The sequence below is a fragment of the Volvox carteri genome (assembly GCF_000143455.1).
Source record: "Volvox carteri f. nagariensis unplaced genomic scaffold VOLCAscaffold_52, whole genome shotgun sequence".
NCBI lineage: Eukaryota > Viridiplantae > Chlorophyta > Chlorophyceae > Chlamydomonadales > Volvocaceae > Volvox > Volvox carteri.
Window position 1 is genome coordinate 869,601 of NW_003307595.1, and position 17,586 is coordinate 887,186.

At 53.5% G+C, this 17,586-nt stretch overlaps 1 protein-coding gene across 1 annotated transcript in view; it reads left to right on the forward strand.

Moving 5' to 3' along the window:
* The window catches only part of VOLCADRAFT_96489 (uncharacterized protein), a gene marked incomplete at both ends in the record, with an annotated part of 9,873 nt that extends 2,196 nt beyond the window's left edge, over positions 1–7,677 (forward strand). Inside the window, 10 exons of the mRNA XM_002955482.1 lie at positions 293–384; positions 1,239–1,524; positions 1,969–2,040; positions 3,130–3,399; positions 3,722–3,942; positions 4,171–5,204; positions 5,489–5,890; positions 6,490–6,914; positions 7,044–7,256; positions 7,633–7,677. Of these exons, the coding sequence (XP_002955528.1) occupies positions 293–384; positions 1,239–1,524; positions 1,969–2,040; positions 3,130–3,399; positions 3,722–3,942; positions 4,171–5,204; positions 5,489–5,890; positions 6,490–6,914; positions 7,044–7,256; positions 7,633–7,677 (3,060 nt within the window). The remainder of the gene's footprint in view (positions 1–292; positions 385–1,238; positions 1,525–1,968; positions 2,041–3,129; positions 3,400–3,721; positions 3,943–4,170; positions 5,205–5,488; positions 5,891–6,489; positions 6,915–7,043; positions 7,257–7,632) is intronic.
* Positions 7,678–17,586: the final 9,909 nt, after the last annotated feature.

Below are 17,586 nucleotides of genomic sequence, written 5' to 3' on the forward strand. Positions count from 1 at the left end.
ACCCACACACACACACTCACACACACACCCGCAGCCGCCTGGGTCCCGAACTACGAGCGGCCGTTTCTCTTCTCTCCGCTCCGACTGCATTTCGGCTGGCGATTTTTACCGCTCCAACCCCGAGGGTTTCCCGTGACCCATGGTTCCATGCGCGTGTGTGTGGGGGGGGGCGTGTGTGTATGTGGAAATGTGGAAATGTGCGTGATTAATATCGACCTGTTGCAGTTTCCGTTTCCCACTGACCCCGTGTGTTTATGTACGTGTGTGTATGTATGTATGTGTGTGTGCGCAGGTGTCTCCGGATGGCTCGTCCTTCACGCTGGGCACCGATCTCGATTTCATATTCACTGGCTTCAGGCAAGTCATGTACGACGGGCAGCGCCAGTACGGCAGCATCCGTACAAATTCTTTTCTGACGACTGAGCAAGGTTTTTCGTGAAGTGCTATGAACCACGTTTCTGTTGTGTGTCGAGGCGCACACGCTCTCGCGCGCGTGAGATAGACTTCTTCGTTGATCTTAGTCATATGACGTTGACGGGGTTCAACGTCGGCCCGATGGCAACACAACACCAACAAAAACGGCTCTCGGGAGGACGTGCTCTCGACGTGTGTGTGGGGGGGGGGGAGAGGGAAAGAGAAATGGCTTGAAACACGTACAAGTGTACACAGCGCCACCACAGGACGTCGTACGATGTACGGCTTACGTGATTGTTGTGGACACCGCGCGGGGGGCCAGCGGGGCTTGGGTATATCACAGCATCGGCCGACTAAGGGCCGGGGCGGGGCAGCGATAGGGGCCAGGAGCGGACATGTGCGGTGCTAGATCTATAGGGGAATCTATCGCCAAATGTTCGACAACCTTCAGATGCGCAATTCGGTTTCCTTAATTCTAAATCCACAACCAAGTACATGGGGAGGAGGGGGTGGGGGGGTACGGGGGCGATACGGCCGATATGGGGGTGCAAAGGGTTTGGGGTTGTAAGAGAGGAGAGGTACAAGGAGAGATACACGGGGACGGCGGGCTGCTGCTCAGCTTCCCCCCCCTGTGCGGGCCGCAACCGCCGCCTGCAATTGCTGCACCTTGTGATGTTCTCACATAGCCCTCACCTAATTTATTGATGTCGTCGTACGACGACAAACCCCTTCCCGCCCCTCGCGCATTTTGACGGTCCGCGGCTCCGTACTGCGGCTCTCCACCCACCTCGGCACGTTGTTGTTGCTGTCCCACGCGGTGCCAGGGGGCCCTGCGAGTGGAAGGCGCCGGGCCATCTGTCGTACACCGTACGGGAAGTACGGGTCGAGCTGAGGTGGCCCAAGGCCTGGCGCCGCGCTTCTGCATGGCTGGCGTGGCGGCGGCAGCGACGGATGGACGGCGGCGGCGGCGGCGGCGGCGGTGGCGGTGGCGCCGCCCCGGGTGACGAGCCTGACTGGGGGAGCTCCCTACCGACATCGCCTACGTGTCGCGAGGATCCCGCAGCGCCAGCCACCACAATCCCGCTACCGTTCCCTACAAATGAGCTTTTGGTGCGGAACGCGCATAGATGTCATACTATGTTGTACGTTTGTTGTCTTTAGGGGCCAAAATAATTCAACAGAATTTTCTATTTGCTATTACTTACTGCACTGCGGTTATGTGCGCAACGTAGAATTTTGTAGCTAATTATAAGGTTCATTTTTGCCTTCAAGGCAGCTGTTTGCTTTGCGTCTTCGGCAATTTTCTGCAAGACACATTTTCTGCAGCAAACGTTTTCGTTTGTGCCAATTGCCATTTTCTCACCCATCGACTCGTGGCATCTAACTGTTCCTATGTCGCACAACTTGATTTGTTCTATGCGGTTGTGGGACGAAATGCGGTTGAGGTTGACGTTGTTACGTCTCCAAAACGTTTCTTCCTCCTCCTCCTCCTCCTCCTCCTCATCATCATCATCATCCCGGTTCCAATCCTCCCCACCTCATCACCTCACGCAGGCGTTTAGCTGCAACGGCCGCGTGGCCGCTACTCGCAGTCGCCTCACCAACGGACTGATCCTGCTGCTCGAGGTCAGCACTCGCGATAGGCTGCGAGGCGCGCAACAGTAGGAATGGCACGATGATGATGACGTTGATGACGACGAAGATGACGACGAAGATGATGCAGAATACAGGATGCAGGATTCCGACCTCCTAGAGGGCTGGCTGGCCGGTGGGGATGGGGTGGAGGGAAGTGGGAAGGGTGTGTGTATGCCGGAAGTTGCTCGTGCCTGTCACTGCAGCTGACTAGAGAATGAGTACCCTTGTTAGATGCAGCATGTATCATTGTTATATGTAGGTAATGTATCGGTAGTGTACATGTGGTAATGAGCTGGGTGAACTGGTGTAAAATTCGGCATGGATGGATGTATGGGCGATCGATTGTGACCCTCGGTCGAAGCAGTGGGATGCGTCTAACAGGGTTGAAGAGCCGTATCTGTCTTCACCATGCTTTTGGAAATAGCCTTCAGAAGCTGAGCAAGCCAGGAGATGTTTGTTCTTTAAAAGTACGTCTTGTCTTTTACCCAGACGAGTCAGATGCATGCCGTAATGCGAGGCCGGAGCGAATCTGATCAGGGTCACGTGGCCCTAGGGTTTCAATTCTTGGCAGCAGATTGCAATCCCATCGACATCACAGGTACCTCCTATTATTTTATAGCTATTGCGAACAAATAATCAACCCGGCTAGCAGGCTGAAATGCGTAACGCAATGCCAACCTCCATGAGTAAGGATACCGTAATGCTAAGCAGATGCCAAAGGGCAGCTTCAAATTTATCTGAGATTATAGTGTAAAATCCTCTATTACTGTGGAATACGTATCGCGAAGCATCTTGTGCACCAGGCACATCTTCAAATTGCACAGCCAAACTTGGAAATAAGCAACTTGAAGCGGAAAGGACAAACACGTGCTTAGGATAGCATAATGTAAAACAATCTGCAACACCTGGACGCATCGAAGATGCATTCCTAACCCGTACCGTGTACCAACCGAGGTACAGCAGCAGATATTGTGCATGTCAGGTCGGCATCAATGATATTAGATACCTTTTGCGTAAGTTTCGTTTTTAGCTTACTGCACTTCCCAGGGTATCTGTTTTATCTGCGCGTATGTAATGCAGCCACAAATGGCTCCGCTTCCATGGGAGCAACATTTGCCGCAAGTGGTATTTTTCCACAACGGCGCAAGCGCCCGGCTTGTCACAAGCCATGGAGCCTCGTTCGCAACTGTATATGTCGCCTGCTCCTGTGATTCTTGCAAGAAACGCCCACTTTCGCCCTATCGTACTGGGGGCTGTGTCCTCGGTCTTGGCGACTGGGCGCTGCACGTCGGCCCCAAAGCTGCTAGCTTAGCGGAGGTACAAGTTGTAAAGTCTGGCTCTGAAGAAAAGGTAAGTTGAGAGATTCTCTGCTCAAAACCCTCAACACGTCAAGGGGTTGTTTCATTACATGAGCCCCCAAGTATTGACTACGTCAGCTGCGTGAACCTGAAAACGCTTCGACCTTTTAATTGGTGCCATTTTGCCAGCTCATGAGGAATGACCTGTCTATAAAGCCCGTTCTCCCCCTAATAATCCGAGGGTTCATATCTAAACCACGTATTGGCCATAGGCAGTTGATTATGAACATAATTTTGTTTAGAACGAAGCGGCCTCACCCGAAGCTCTCCGGTGGTCGCCCTTCGCGCAGATTCCCCTCGCCGCTTGGCTGCAGTCCGCCAGTTTGCAGATGGGAGGGGAATGCTTGAGGCGACGGCAGGTTAACGTCTTCCATTGGAACGGCAAACTGGTCCCAGACCGCACTGATGCGGTGATCAAGCCGGGCATACGTGATGTACCCACTACACAACTGCCAACAGCGTTTGAGGGCCTGGGATCGTGGAGAGCCGCAACTATACGCGGCTACGATTCCTCCACATGTCGCTTTGAAGTCAAGTACGTTCAATCTCAGCTTGGACTTAGTCTGACCTGTCGATGCGCACGTCAATAAGCCTGTCCTAGTGCTCTCAGCTACATAAGCTTGTCCAATTGGGCAAAACTTAAGCTTCCGTCCTCGCGTTTATTCTTATTACGTCAGTAGTTAACAACGTCCACTTTTTTCTGGCCGCATACTTAAGTTGCCCAAAAAACATTGCTTGCTTGCCCTAAACACCACCTTCGCAGGTATCATGATGAGCCAAAGCGCAGCCAAGCGCATATCTGGCTGCCGCTCGCAGTCTTGCACTTTGCGCGCAACCCTCCAGCCAATGAGGCCGCCATCCGCTCGTCTTTGGATAGCCCACAGCTGCCCACATCGCCCACAGCCCCGCCTTCGTTCGGCACCCACGGCGACATAGCCATGTCTCAGCTGCCATTGCCAACTCTCCCATTGCCGTTACCGTCGCTTCTGGCGCAGCCCCGGCTGTGCGCGTTTGGTCAAACGCTGCCTGCGTCAGCGGTCCTCCTGGCGGCAGCGGCAGCAGCAGCGGCAGCGGTGCCGCAGCTTCAGGAGAGGCTACCGGCGCCCCTCCAAAGCAGCTTCCACACCATGCATACTGCGCCGGACTCCTCCCAGGCTTCCCAGCAGGCCAGCCCGACCGGTCCCTGCCGACCGGAACATGAAGGCCCGGCGACCCTTATCGGCAGTGAAGTGGCCTCACCTCATCGTTGCTTTGGGAGGGGATCTGAGCCGACCGCTTCCGCACGACCGCCGCCGCAGCAGCAGCAGTGGCCGCACCTCCAGCAGCAGTATCAGCAGCCAGAGCTGCGTCAATGCTTCGCTTCCAGCACGCGACTCTGTGGCGCCGCCAACGGCGACGACGATGACGGTGGCGCTATTTGTCGTGGCAATGGCACAGACGGGGTTCCAGGCGCCGCGGCGGCGGCGGCGGCGGCGGCGGCGGCCGCACCGCCGCCGCGTCCATCACGGAATCCCCTTCCGGGCTCCCGAGCGGAATCCTTTCCGTCTCTGTCATCGAATTCCGACTCCGGTAGCAGCAACAGCATCGGCGGCGGAACGGATGCCGCCCCTGTTGCCAGCGGCGACGTCGGCAGTCATAGCAGCGGCGCCGGGGCTAGTGTTGGCGGTGTCGGCTGTGCAACCCCGCGCTCTTCGGAACGAGCCGCTGCTGCCAGTGGAGGCAGTAGCGGGGGGGCCCCCATTGCGACAGCCCCTTGCGGACCCTGGCGGGTTGTAACCGTCGAGCATCCGGCGAATGGTGAGATTCAGATTAGATGAGAGGCTCCATACAAATGTCGCGCCTAGGAAATATAATAAGTTTTCTTGTTCACCCTCATTATTTTACATGGAATCAAACGAGGCATCCTGGTTCGAAACTCCCTTGCAGCAACTTCTCTGACTTATTTATATGAAACGCAAGAAAGAAAAAGAGAAAGCAGGAGTACAAGCGATTATGTAGGTTGGATTACTTCTGATTACTATAATCGGATTTGTGTCTTGGAAGGTGTTTTTATATTTATCATGTTTGCCTTGTTCATGCAGGCTTCACAGTAGATGGGGGTAGCTGGCCTCATCGTCGTAACCTGGTTCCGGAGCCAACCGCCGATGCTCCAGAGCCCCCTCCTCGGGCCCCACCATGCGCCAGCTTCTGGGCTACTGGCTTCGCTCTACCTGCCGTACCTACCGTACATTTAAATGCTGACGTGGCCGTTGGAGATTGTACCTTCCAGGCAGCGCCAGCGGGTTTGACCGGTGGCGAGGCCGCCGACGCCGACGCCACGGCGCTGCTGCCAGCATCCGTCGGTGGCGGCGACGGCAACCCCGCAACGGCGACGACTGGGCAGATGGAAGACCGTACGACAACGGCAGCTGCGGCGGCGCCTTGGTCGCCCGGTGCAACATCCAGCCCCGTCGATGATGACGATTTTGCAGCTCTGTATGCAGGTGGGGTTGCGGAGGGTGGTTGGCTGCGTGCCATAACTTGTCCGTCCGGGAACCGGAGCTGGAAGTTTAGTCAGGCAGGACTGTCGGGGAGCAGCGGGAGGATTTCCTGGGGTGTGTGGGTTTTGGATTGGGCACACTTTCCCCACCTCCCCCCCTCGGGATGTGGTTGCTGCGCGTGTTGAGCACTGAAAAGCTGAGCGTAGATACATGCATACATATATACATATATACATATACATACATATATATACATATGTATACATATATACATACATATATCTGCACAGATATACGACATGATATAACTGTAAGCTGGGAAGCACGTACGACACTGGAGATGAAAGGTCGTGTTGTTCAGGGATGTAACGGGACATATCCCGGACAACGTGCTGGCGGCCACCTACGCGGCTAAGGGGCAGGTGCCCTCGGACTTTTTTAAGTCCTACACGCTCAACATCGAGGTGCAGGACGTGCCTGGAGTGCTGAACCCGGCTGGATGTCCAGGGACATATATCCCGGCTGGACGTCTCGCGGCCGACCTTTCCAAAGCACACGTGCCTTTGTGTTTGTGGGTGTCCCCCTGCCCTGCCCCGCCACAGAGCTGTGCAACGAAGAAGTCCTGAATGCCGACCAGCAGCTTGCGCCGCCGCCAAGGCTTCCAGACTCAGCCAGCTATGTCGCCGGTGCTGCAGCCGCCGGCACTGCCAACGCGGCGGCCGCGGGGGGCACCACCACCGCAACCGACAACCGTAGCGGCACCACCACAGCCGCGGCCTCCGGGGTCCATTTGGCTCCACTGTCCGGTCCAATCGCCGCCGCCGCCACTGCTGCAGATAGCGCCGCCATCGCGTGCCGTACACTGTCACCTCAACTGTCGGCAGCGACGGCAGCGACGGTGTTAATGCAGCCTGGGCCGCCGCCTCTGATGCAGTACAAGTCCATGTCGGCGTCTGGGACGGGCAGCAGCATTCATCCCTTACTTTGCTCCATATTGGAGCGACAGAAGCAGATTATAATGACGATGGTAAGACTTGGCATATTGCCGCCATCGCCGCCGACGCTGCAGCAGCAGCAGCAGCAGCAGGGCCTCCTTCCCGCCTGTCTGCCATCTATGCAGCCGTTACTGTCGCCACCTCCACTTTCCCCCTCCCAGCCGGAAGCTACAGCCATAGCCACAGCTACAGCTACAAATGCTAAGCGGCCGGCAGCTGCTGTGGCGGCGGCGACGGGACAGGAAGAGGCAGCGGCGGAGAAGCCGTATGACAGGATGCTGTACGATGGTTTCAGAGCCGAGCCGCCGCCACGGCAGTCATCCGGTGTGGAAGCGCTGGTAGCTATCCTCAAGGAGTGGGATGAGGCGCCGCAGGTGCCGCTGCCACCACCACCACCACCACCACCACCACCGGCGGCGGCGGCGGCAGGCGGCTGGGAGGGCCTGGAGGCGGATACAGCCCGGGCGCCCGGCGCCGCAAAACGTCCTCGACTGACTTTCTGACGGTCCTTCATTCTTGGCGTAAGCTTCTCAGCGCCTGCCGTACAAGCTGGTGTCTTTCCAGTACGACTGTCACCGTACGGATTGTTCTTTTTACAGAGGGCTCTTTCTGTCTCTGCGCGCTGGACAACCCAACCCACCCACCGCCGCGGCCGGGCCCCGTGAGCCCCTCTGTGTTTATTGTTTTGCAATGACGCAATGGCCCCCGTGAGCCCCTCCTGGAGCTTTATGTTTGTGCGTTTGTGCATAGCTGCCAGTTCTCTGCTGTTTTGTGCTCAATGCATATGCCTGCTGATGCTTTTGAGTCATTTGAAAAGGGTTGAGGAGTGTGGCGGCGTTACGGTGCTCTGTCCCAGCACCCCACTTTACGCACAAACCTCACCCGCCCAGTGATGCTACCTGAGCCCCCCTGATGTGTTTGCTGTTTGCCGTTGCCTGAATAAAGTATTTGTTTTGGTTCTATCTGCTGCTCAGAAGTGGGGCATTGCTAGCTTTAAAATCGTTCTTATGTCTAGCTAGCTAGCTTGTTTTGAAGTTACAAAAAGAGGAGTCCTCAAGTACTAAGGGCCTTGCTCACTGTTGATGGTTAGGATATGATGATGGTTGATGGTTATGATATGGTGATGCGGGAACTGGTTGCGTCTTCGGCTTACCGGCCGGCGTTTTCCTGCTCGTCGGTTGTCGGTTGGGGTTTTGCCCTATGCGGCGATTGGGCCTCCGTGCCCGGAGAAACGCGCGTGGATAGATGGTCCCGCAATCAGTTGTGTCGCGTGATTCGCAAAAAAGGCTTAGATGAGGGAATCGAACAGTCGCAGAGGAAGGCAGCAGCGCATATAATCATATTAATATATCATATATATCGTGTCATGTCATGTTCGCGGTGAGGAGTTGGAATTGAAGTGTGCGGGTTTGACGATGTGCAAGGATGCACGATATGCAAGGATATGTGCCCAGCGCACATAAATGCGTGAACCTGGTTGTTTGAGGTTTGAATTTTAACGGAGTGTTTTGTAAGGGGGGATTTGTGTTGTATGTGATGTTTAGGGATCGATGGAAATAGCGCAGCAGGTCAGCAGTCCTCGGGGGGCGGTTCAGCCTTGTTTGTTCGCGAATTCGGGTCGCTCCTGGCTGGAAGAATATATCCTGCATATGTTTATGTATGTATGTATGTATGTATGTATGTATGTATGTGTGTGTGTGTGTGTGAGAACAGAAGCAGGTTGAGCTGTAATGCTCTCTTCTGATGACCGTTTGTGGAGGTAACTATATGGTGGTTAAGTTCCAATGACGTGGGGTCAATGCCAAAAAAGAGGGAATTTTTTTGTTGAAGGGTGATGGACGAACCGCCTGCATGGACTTGACGACAGGTATGAAAGTACGAGGACGACTTGCATGTCTTGCAATGGGCTTGTGGGATGGGGATGATGAGCTAAAGTAATGCTTCACGGAGAAGCGCACTTTTTCAGACTTTTCCTCCGTCTTATGGGTTGTGGTGGGCTGTGTGTAGGTTGGACGAAAATGAAGGGATGGTGAGGAAGGACAACCATACTACATGCCATCTGGAGGCTTGTCTGATGTCTTGCCTGATGTCTTGCCTGATGTCTTGTCTGGTGTCTTGTCTGATGGCTTTTTACATTTGTTGTTGTGGAACGCCGACGTGATGCCAGACGTGAAGGCTGCAGAATGTAATCGGATGTAGGTTCTGGACTTAAGGTAGGAGCTGGGTGGTACGGAAAGGGCAAAAAGGTAAAGGTCCGTACCCCGTTCGTACCCAGGGACCTCCGGGAGCGGGTTTCGGTGCAATAGCATATGCAGATAGATACACAAGCAGAGTTTGGATTACCGTGGCTTACCATTGCCGTGGCTGTTGCTAAGAAAAGCATATAGGTCTCGTAATTACATACATACGCACATACATACAGTTGTTTCTCTGTTTCGCCCATCATGATTTCTGGATGTGTGGTGTCCGAAATTCTAATACCTGTATGTATGTATGTATGTATGTATGTATGTCCCGCATTTCGTTTCGTTGGCTTAGGGTTGACCTTGTCGTGCTGCATATCGACTCTTTGTCGTACTTTGTGGCAGCTGATGTTTTGAGTGTCGTAACTCGTCCGATATGTTAGTGTTTGTGGCCCCATCTGTGCCCCCCCCCACCGCCTCTATTGCCCTTTCTTCTATTATTGTGTGCCCATCGCGGCGCTCGATGGGATTCGAACACGGGCGGGGACCATCATCGCGAAAGTGGTTGCTGGTTTTTTTAGTCCCTTCTTTCCGAGGAGATACAGCCTACTGCTACATACTGCCATCCTGTCGCCGGGCGCGGCAGTAGTAGTAGTGGCGGCGCGCTTTTGCTGTCGTACTTCGCTTCGGGTTATTCCGGTGTGTACGGTGTACGGAAGCAAGCGCAAGGCCTTCCATGGACGTTGAACTGTCTGGATCCTGTTACAGTTACAGTGTTTGTGTGCCCCAAAATGGATTTTTTTATTGGATCCAATGAATGCTAGGCGGCGTGTCGGTGTATATCACTAGGTACGTGATTTGCGCGCCCTGTGTCGCCGCCGTCGGAACCAATGAGTTGACGTCATCTTGAGACATGTGCACCGAGGCCTGGAGCGCTAACCAGCGTGATGTAGGCTGCGGCTGCGGCTGGGGCCCTTCTGTAGCTGTAGACCTTCCCACAATCGCACAACGGAATGGGTTTTACTCTTGGTTCGCACGACAGCTGCGCCTGCCTGCCCTGCTGGTGCTCATAATGCCATGCACCGTGCTAAGGCTCTTTTGACGTTTTCGTGATCCCTAATACTATATAACTGCTGTCGAAGTTGCAATTGTATTGGCAGCTGTAGTTGCTGTTGCTGGTGGTGCTGCAGCTACGTCGGTTTACTGTGCTGCTATTTCCGTTGCTGACGCAGATTGTTGATGTTGTTGCTGATGATGTGATGTTGCTGTTGATGGTGACGAAATTCCCGCTGATGGTGTTGGCAACGTGTTGCTGCTGTTGGTGGTTCCGTTGAGGGGCGCCCCGGACAGCCCGCCCGTGACAATTGAATGGGCGGTGTCCACGCATGCCATTGTACGGAACTGTCATACGGTGTAGCCTAGTTGTCCAACACCTGTTTCCCGTTAGGCACTCCAAAGCGGGCTGCTAAGGCGTCTGCCAGTCTTAGATCGCAACGTCATCAGGGTTGGTCCTTGGCAAGGTTCCCCTCGGGTATTATTTGGTTATAAGGTGAGTTTTGGCGGAAAACCTTCGGGGCTGGTGATTTCGGGGCTGGTGGTTTCGGGGCTGGTGATTTCGGGGCTGGTGGTCGCCCACCCATCCAGCCAATCCGCATTGATCAAAGTCGCGTAAGGGGGTGCATGAAGGCGATCGTGCTAAACAACTTCCGTGCACCCCATTCCGCGTGCCCTCTCCGTCCCTATACGGTCACTCTGAAGTCTTTTGCATGGGAGGAAATAATTCGTGCAATTCTGCAGGTATATCGACATACATACATACATACAGACACATACGAGACAACTGGGCGCATGTGTTGCTGCATTTATTTTTATTAGGGTTTATGACTGGAGGGATGAGAAGCTGCTTTTCCGATTTCCGTATTTTTTGTGTGTATGTGTGTGTTTTGTGCTCTCATGTGTGTGTGTGTGTGTATATGTGCACGCGGACTTTTGTGCGTTATTGTAGATTTTTTTAATAGATCTTGTGCGATTAATCTGCCGGCGTGTTTTGAGATCGTGGTGGTGCCTTGATCCGGTGAAACGATGCCAGAGTATAACACCATTTCCGCACGCAATCCCTATGAGCAGGGTGGTAGGCGTGGGCGTCGGCGTGGGCTTAAGCACTTGTGGTTTTGGCGATGTGCGCGTCTGTATGTGTGTCAGGTGAAGGTGTCCTAGATAGGCACCGCAGCGGCGATCTCGGTTGGAGATCTGTCCCCCCCCACACACAGAGATGGTGCATGTGCCTCCTTGGATCTGTATGTATACCCACACCTTGAGTGTGTTTTGGGTAATGCCTTGGCCTTCACCGTCCTGGCTGACTGGGGCGTCCAATGAGCAGATGATGTCCCCCCCTGGAGTTGTACGTCTGGGTATTTAGGCTTAAAGACGGTTGCCTCATCATGCGCGTTGTGGACATGACATGCATGTCTGAGTTTCCTTTCAGACTCGCAAACGGTGGCGATAGAATGTGGACTACTTGGTGGTTGGGCAACAGGTGGTTGTCGGTTGGTTGGTTGGTTGGTTTGGTGTGGAAGAGGTGGAGAGGGAGGACGAGCGAACATGCGTGGGCTATGAAAGGGTGTGCACGTGGATGTTGTACGAACCTGTCGGTGAGTCGTACCACACCCTAGGTTGTACGACTGTCCCAGGAACTTCGGGTCGTTCCTCTTGTCGATCCTCCTGGTCTTGATGTGGTTATATGATTAATAATAAGAAACGCACGTGTGTCGCCTGAATGCTGTTGAAGCGAGGAGATTGCTAAGCACGTTATGTGCAAAAGCATGGATGGATAGGAAATGAAAAAAGACGTCGATGAAGATAATGCGCATTGCGTTGTCGATCAGGGCATTTTTGCGTCGAGGTAAGATGGTAACAGAAGATGGATCCAGTCGGCACAGAGGGAAAAGGGGAGCGGTCGCGAGCGCCACCGTTAAAATTGAAAGGTACAGACAATTATTATAACAATAAAAAAGACAAAGGAGCAAAGGATTTTTTTATTCCTATCAAGGTGCAATCTTGAGGGTATCACATTGGCGGGAAGGGACGGGGGTTTTAGCCCTTTGGACATCCGTACGGATGGCTCGGGGGGGGATGTGAGATTTATTTATGTCTGTTGTTGCTGTTCCCTTCATATCTGCATGTGGATCTTGTTTTTTTAGCTCATTCTCCACTGGAATGCTGATTAAGTCAGCGGTTTCGGCGTTGTTTTTGTTTGTTTTGGGGGAAGAGGGGATCTTTCCCCGTGTGCGGCTCTATGCGGGTTTCATGGAGGAGTGATGGAGCGGCCGAAACGTGCGGTGCGAGACGGACGTGCGCTGCCATGTCTCTCTTTTTTTTAACCTTTCCACTTCTGTGCTACTGTTGGGCTTTGTGGAATAGCATAACCTTACAACGAAAACATTATTACATATGTACGAATAATATTTTGCCATTGTTAACATATTTCCGTATTTTGGGGATTAATGGAGATTAATGCTGGCGGAAACGAAGTTTGGTTGCATGTTAAACCAGGTGCCAGGTGCTGGTCATGTATGTTGTATAAATTAAACGGTGACAACTGTTACAGCCGTACTGCAACTAAATGCAGGTGCACACTTGTTCAATCTGCCGTACATAACATGGTGAATGCCGTACTCGGAGTAGTTGTGGTGCAACCGAGAGCGAGGTCCGTTGGGGAATAATTCTTATTTGTTGTCGGTTTGTTTCTGTAATGGTCTGTGATCCATTGCTGTACCGTTGCTGTACCATATTTGCCGTTCAAGATTTACGTGCCGTTTCTGTTGTCGCAAATTAAAAGTTGGCTGTTGTCGCAAAGCCAGAGTCGAGGAGCTGTGGAAGAACTATCGCGACTGGATTATGTACGATGTTCCTTAGAGTGCGTTTCGTATTCTGATAGCGGGGACAGCAGCTAAGTTGCGTGGGGGTTACAAATCGTTGGTCTCGTTCCGCAGGGCTCCTGAGGACTCCAGGTAACCCAGCTCCACAATGAAGAGGGAGGTCGAACCTGAAGCTGCTGACCTCCCTCCTCATTGTGGAGCTATATGGATCCGAGCTATGCGTCTTTAAGAGCTATGCACTGTTTGTTTTGTTGTTGTGTACGGCATAACGACTATACACGTCCCGTCATGTCGAGCCTTCTGTGAAAAATAGCCATGCTATGGTCCATGTTGCTTGGTGCGTACGTTTACTGTATGGCAGCAGGTACGGCAATGTGTTGTGTAATGTAGTGGAGTTGTTGCACCAGGCTTTGCTTGTGTTGTCCTTTATCGCTTCCGTGGGTCGCTATCCGCGCTTTTCCCCACATGCTCCCCCGGGGGGGGGGGGTGTCGTGTGCCCACCGACCACCTGATGTGCTATGCTCTATGGACGTGCGCCAGTTTGCGGACTTGTGGGAAATGTCGAGGGGTGTGGAACATTGTGGAGGGGGGTGGGAAGGGCTCCGAGAGAGGTGTATCTATCGGTGTTGGTGTTGGAAGCTCTCGATATTTCATGTTCGAGCGAGAGCTTCTACAAGGGACGGCGAAGCTCCTTTCATTAGCAGTAGTACACTTTGTGATATACACTTTGACCGTCGTATTAGCGCACGTCCCTAAATCGTTGATGCCTGTCGCTTTGTCCCTTGCTATAGTTGAGTAAAATTGTGCTACAAAGAACCCGACTTTGTCGCGGTTCTTTAGTACCGCGTTTAATAAACATATAGCAGCATATGGTGGAAAGCAAAGTGTCAAAATGTCCCGGTGCCTGACATGGTACGTGATGCGGTAACCCCTCAAGTACGGCCATGTACGGCAGTGTAATCAGACTGGCCATTCAGGAATTACTTACATGCGTACAGACTTGCATGGCAAGATGGAAAGGATGGAAAGCCGCGGATTTTGGGGCCTATCACGTACATGCACACTCTCTTGGGGCCTGTAGCTTTCAGCCGTGCTACGCATCGAGCTACTAACTAGCAAGATGGCGCCTTGCTGCACGCTAAACCGTCCCACACCAAAGTGCAGACGGGGCCGTTGCAGCATCTTCGCTTCCCGTGTGACGGAAACTCGGGGACAGTCCCGTTTGAAGAGTTCAGGAATTTCACAAGTACAAGAAATAAATCGACAAAGTGTATCCGCCTCAGTTCCCTTCACTGTGCGCGTGTTGGCGAGGACGCTGGCCAGGGGCTGCTGCCCAGCTGCTCCAACGAACAAGACCGCCGCAGCTCTCCCCCCTTTGGGGAGAGGGGATGGGCGTGAGGGGCCACTGCCCCCTCTCCTGCTCGACACAGAGCCTGGACCGCCGGATACCTTGTAAGGGTGTACGTAGGCACACAGCCTCAAACGCTGTGCCAGGAGACCGCCGTACAGCAGCCAGCATCGAAAGACGCTCTCTGCAAGCTGCCCTCTCTGTGTATATGTGTGCGTGTGCGTGTGTCTTTCACGCGGGAAGGGCGCCAGCATTGGGGACAGCCGGGGCAACACCGACCGGAGCATCCCCTGATTCAACTGTACTTATGGGCTCTACCAATGTATTCCAATGATTAGTATGCTGACTAATAAAAAAAGGAACATTCTTGGAATCATCGACTTCCAGAACTTCCAGAGCCAATCTACCACCTCCTGATTTAGTTACCTGTACAACATCCCTACTCTATACGGGCCATCACGAAACCTTTTCAGTATCTTCGTGTTCAAACAAAATGAATATTTTAAATTACCTGTCATGGTGCCCTGTAGGCATGGGCAGCGAGAACGAGATTTACCCGGACCCGTATAATCTTCAAATCTTCTTACGAACTTGGACCGGCATACTTTGAAGAGATGCCGTTTCGTGTTCAGCTTTAAGGGTTTGCAATGAAGGCGAGAGCTGAGATGAGGATATAGGATCCAAAGTAAAGAGTGACAAAGCACCGGATCCCACCAGAGCAGCAGCCAAGCCACGAGGCCGTGAAGCTGCGACCCAATTACCCCGCAGTGGTGGAGGTATCCTAGGACGTCACGTGAGGCGTTTGTTGGAGGCTGTTGCTGGAAGCTTTGGCAGTTGTTGGCTGGGTGGGCTGGCCCCAGGCCGCAAAACAGGGGTCAGGACTTCAAGAAGCAGGAGCGGTTGCCGCTCTGGCTAGCTGCTGGGGTTCCGGAGCTGGTTATGATTGGGGAGCGGTTTTGTAAACTCTTTGAGTAGGGTCCAATCGCCGGTGTGAAACTCCATTTCCAGCTGGGCGCACTTAGGGTTTTAGGCACCAAAATAACTGCACTAGTTTTGTCCGGAGTGTGCTGCTTGCAACTGCTGTAGTGATTCAGCCAAGGGATCGCACGAAATGCGGAATCGCGCGTTGCACCAGATACGCCGTCCGCTAAGGTCGTGCGAAGTGAACGATTCAGAGCAGGCAAAGTCAGGGCACAAGGAGTTGTCACTTTTTGTGTTACAAGATGCGTTGACCGCGAACACCTTCTGGCCTTCTGCAGACACAAAAACATTGAGTGAAGCACAGAGTAGCTACAGTCCACCGTTGGCGGAGGCACTGGGTTCAGGGTTGGCTCCTCAATGTCCATCGGCTCCCTACACGAGCTGCCTGAGGCTATGCTGCGGGCAACTTCCTATGCATCCGCATTTTTGCGGTCGTCATTGTAATGTGGCTGTTTGCCGCATTGGTGGCACTTGCCAAAGGGCTGCCCGCAGTGATAGCAAATGATTTTCTCCTTTGCCATTTCCCCTCGTCGTCTGCCTCACCTCCATGTCCACCTCACCTCGCTCAACCATCAACACAATTCTGCGGATTCATCATCTCCCGTGACGGATCCCGACAAACTCACCGCTCTCACCCACTTCCCCATTCCCTCTTCCATCACCGACGTTCACGCCTTCCTTGGCTTCACAGGGTTCTACCGCCGTTTCATCAAGGACTACACCCGCATCGCCCACCCCCTCACCACACTCAACAAAACCAACCAGCCCTTTCCCTAAACCCTGCCACCCGATGATGTCACCGCTTTCCATGCTCTTCATGACGCACCCACCTCCATCCCCCGCTCCTCATTCACAAACGGGTCCCTCAGCCACCTTCACCCTCTATACAGATGCCTCCATCCTTGGCCTCGGTGCAGTACTCCTCCAGGAACGAGACAGCACCCTTCATCCCGTCTGTTTGAGTCCCGCAAGCTCAATCGACACGAAGCTATTTATCCACTCCACAAGCTGGAGCTGCTTGCGGTAAACATGCTGTGCATAAGTTTCAGTGCTATCTTGAAGGTTGCCATGTCACGCTGTGCACCGACCACACCACCCTGCAGCGCGTCTTCACACAGAAGCACCTCTCGTGGCGCCAAGCTTGTTGGGCTCAGCTGCTTGCATCGTTTCAAGGCTACATCTCCATCACCTACCGCCCTGGACTGCAAAACATGGCCGACACTCTCTCCCAGTTTCCTGTTCAGCCTCCACCCTTTCCCGACCCACCCTTCAGTGTTTCTCCTCCACCGTCCATTCCGCCACCACCTCCTATACAGCCACCTCCATCATCCGTCCCACTTTGTTCCTCCACCGAACCGCCTGTCGACATCCCCACCAACAACACACTCCGTCGTGCCTGCTTCAACCTCACCTGCCACATCCTTGCAGATCCCAGCCTCACCACCGCCATCCTTTCTGGTTACACCACCGAACCCATGTACTCCAAACATGCCCCAGATGGTCTCTTCTACTTCGCCAACCGCATCACCATCCCCGCCGGCCCAGCCCTTCACCGCCTCCTCCTCCATGAATCCCATGATGCAGCCTACTCCGGTCACCTTGGATAAAATCATCGCACCCTCGCCTCCATCTCCGCCCGCTACTGGTGGCCCCATGTGAATCGTGCACAGTCCGCACCTACGTACAATCCTGCCCCACCTGCCAGCGCTCCAAGCCGTTCACCCAGCTTCTGCTTGGCCTCCTCCTTATCTCATGCCTACACCTTAACGTCCCTGGACCCATAGGGTGTCTATAGATCTCATCACCAGCCTGCCGCCCTCCAAAAGCTTTGATGGTCGCACCTACACCGCCATTGTCACGTTCATTGATATGTTCACAAAACAAGCCCACTTCAGCCCAACCAACAAATCAGCAACCGCCCGTGACATCAGCCTCCTTGCCCTCGCCAACGTCTACAGTCTTCATGGCCTAGGGTTTTTTGGCAGAGGGCTTGAAGCCCATGGTGCTTGACACAGAGACTGATGTAGGCAGCAGACCACATTCACACCATCAAACTGATAACCATCAGGATTTAGAATCCAGTGGAAAGCGATGGCAGTGCTTCGTGTTGAGGAGTTAAGGGCACTATTGTACTTGTTCCATCTGCCTTTGTCCAGAGGATGATCACATGTGGGGGAAGGTTATGGTGGTGGGCATGAATTTTAAAAATGTTAGATTTTAATACCTGTATGCCACCGTTGGCTCCTGCCCATGTGTATTGCATCCTTATGTGCACTGAATCAGAGGTCAACAAATGCGATTTTTACAGCTGCAG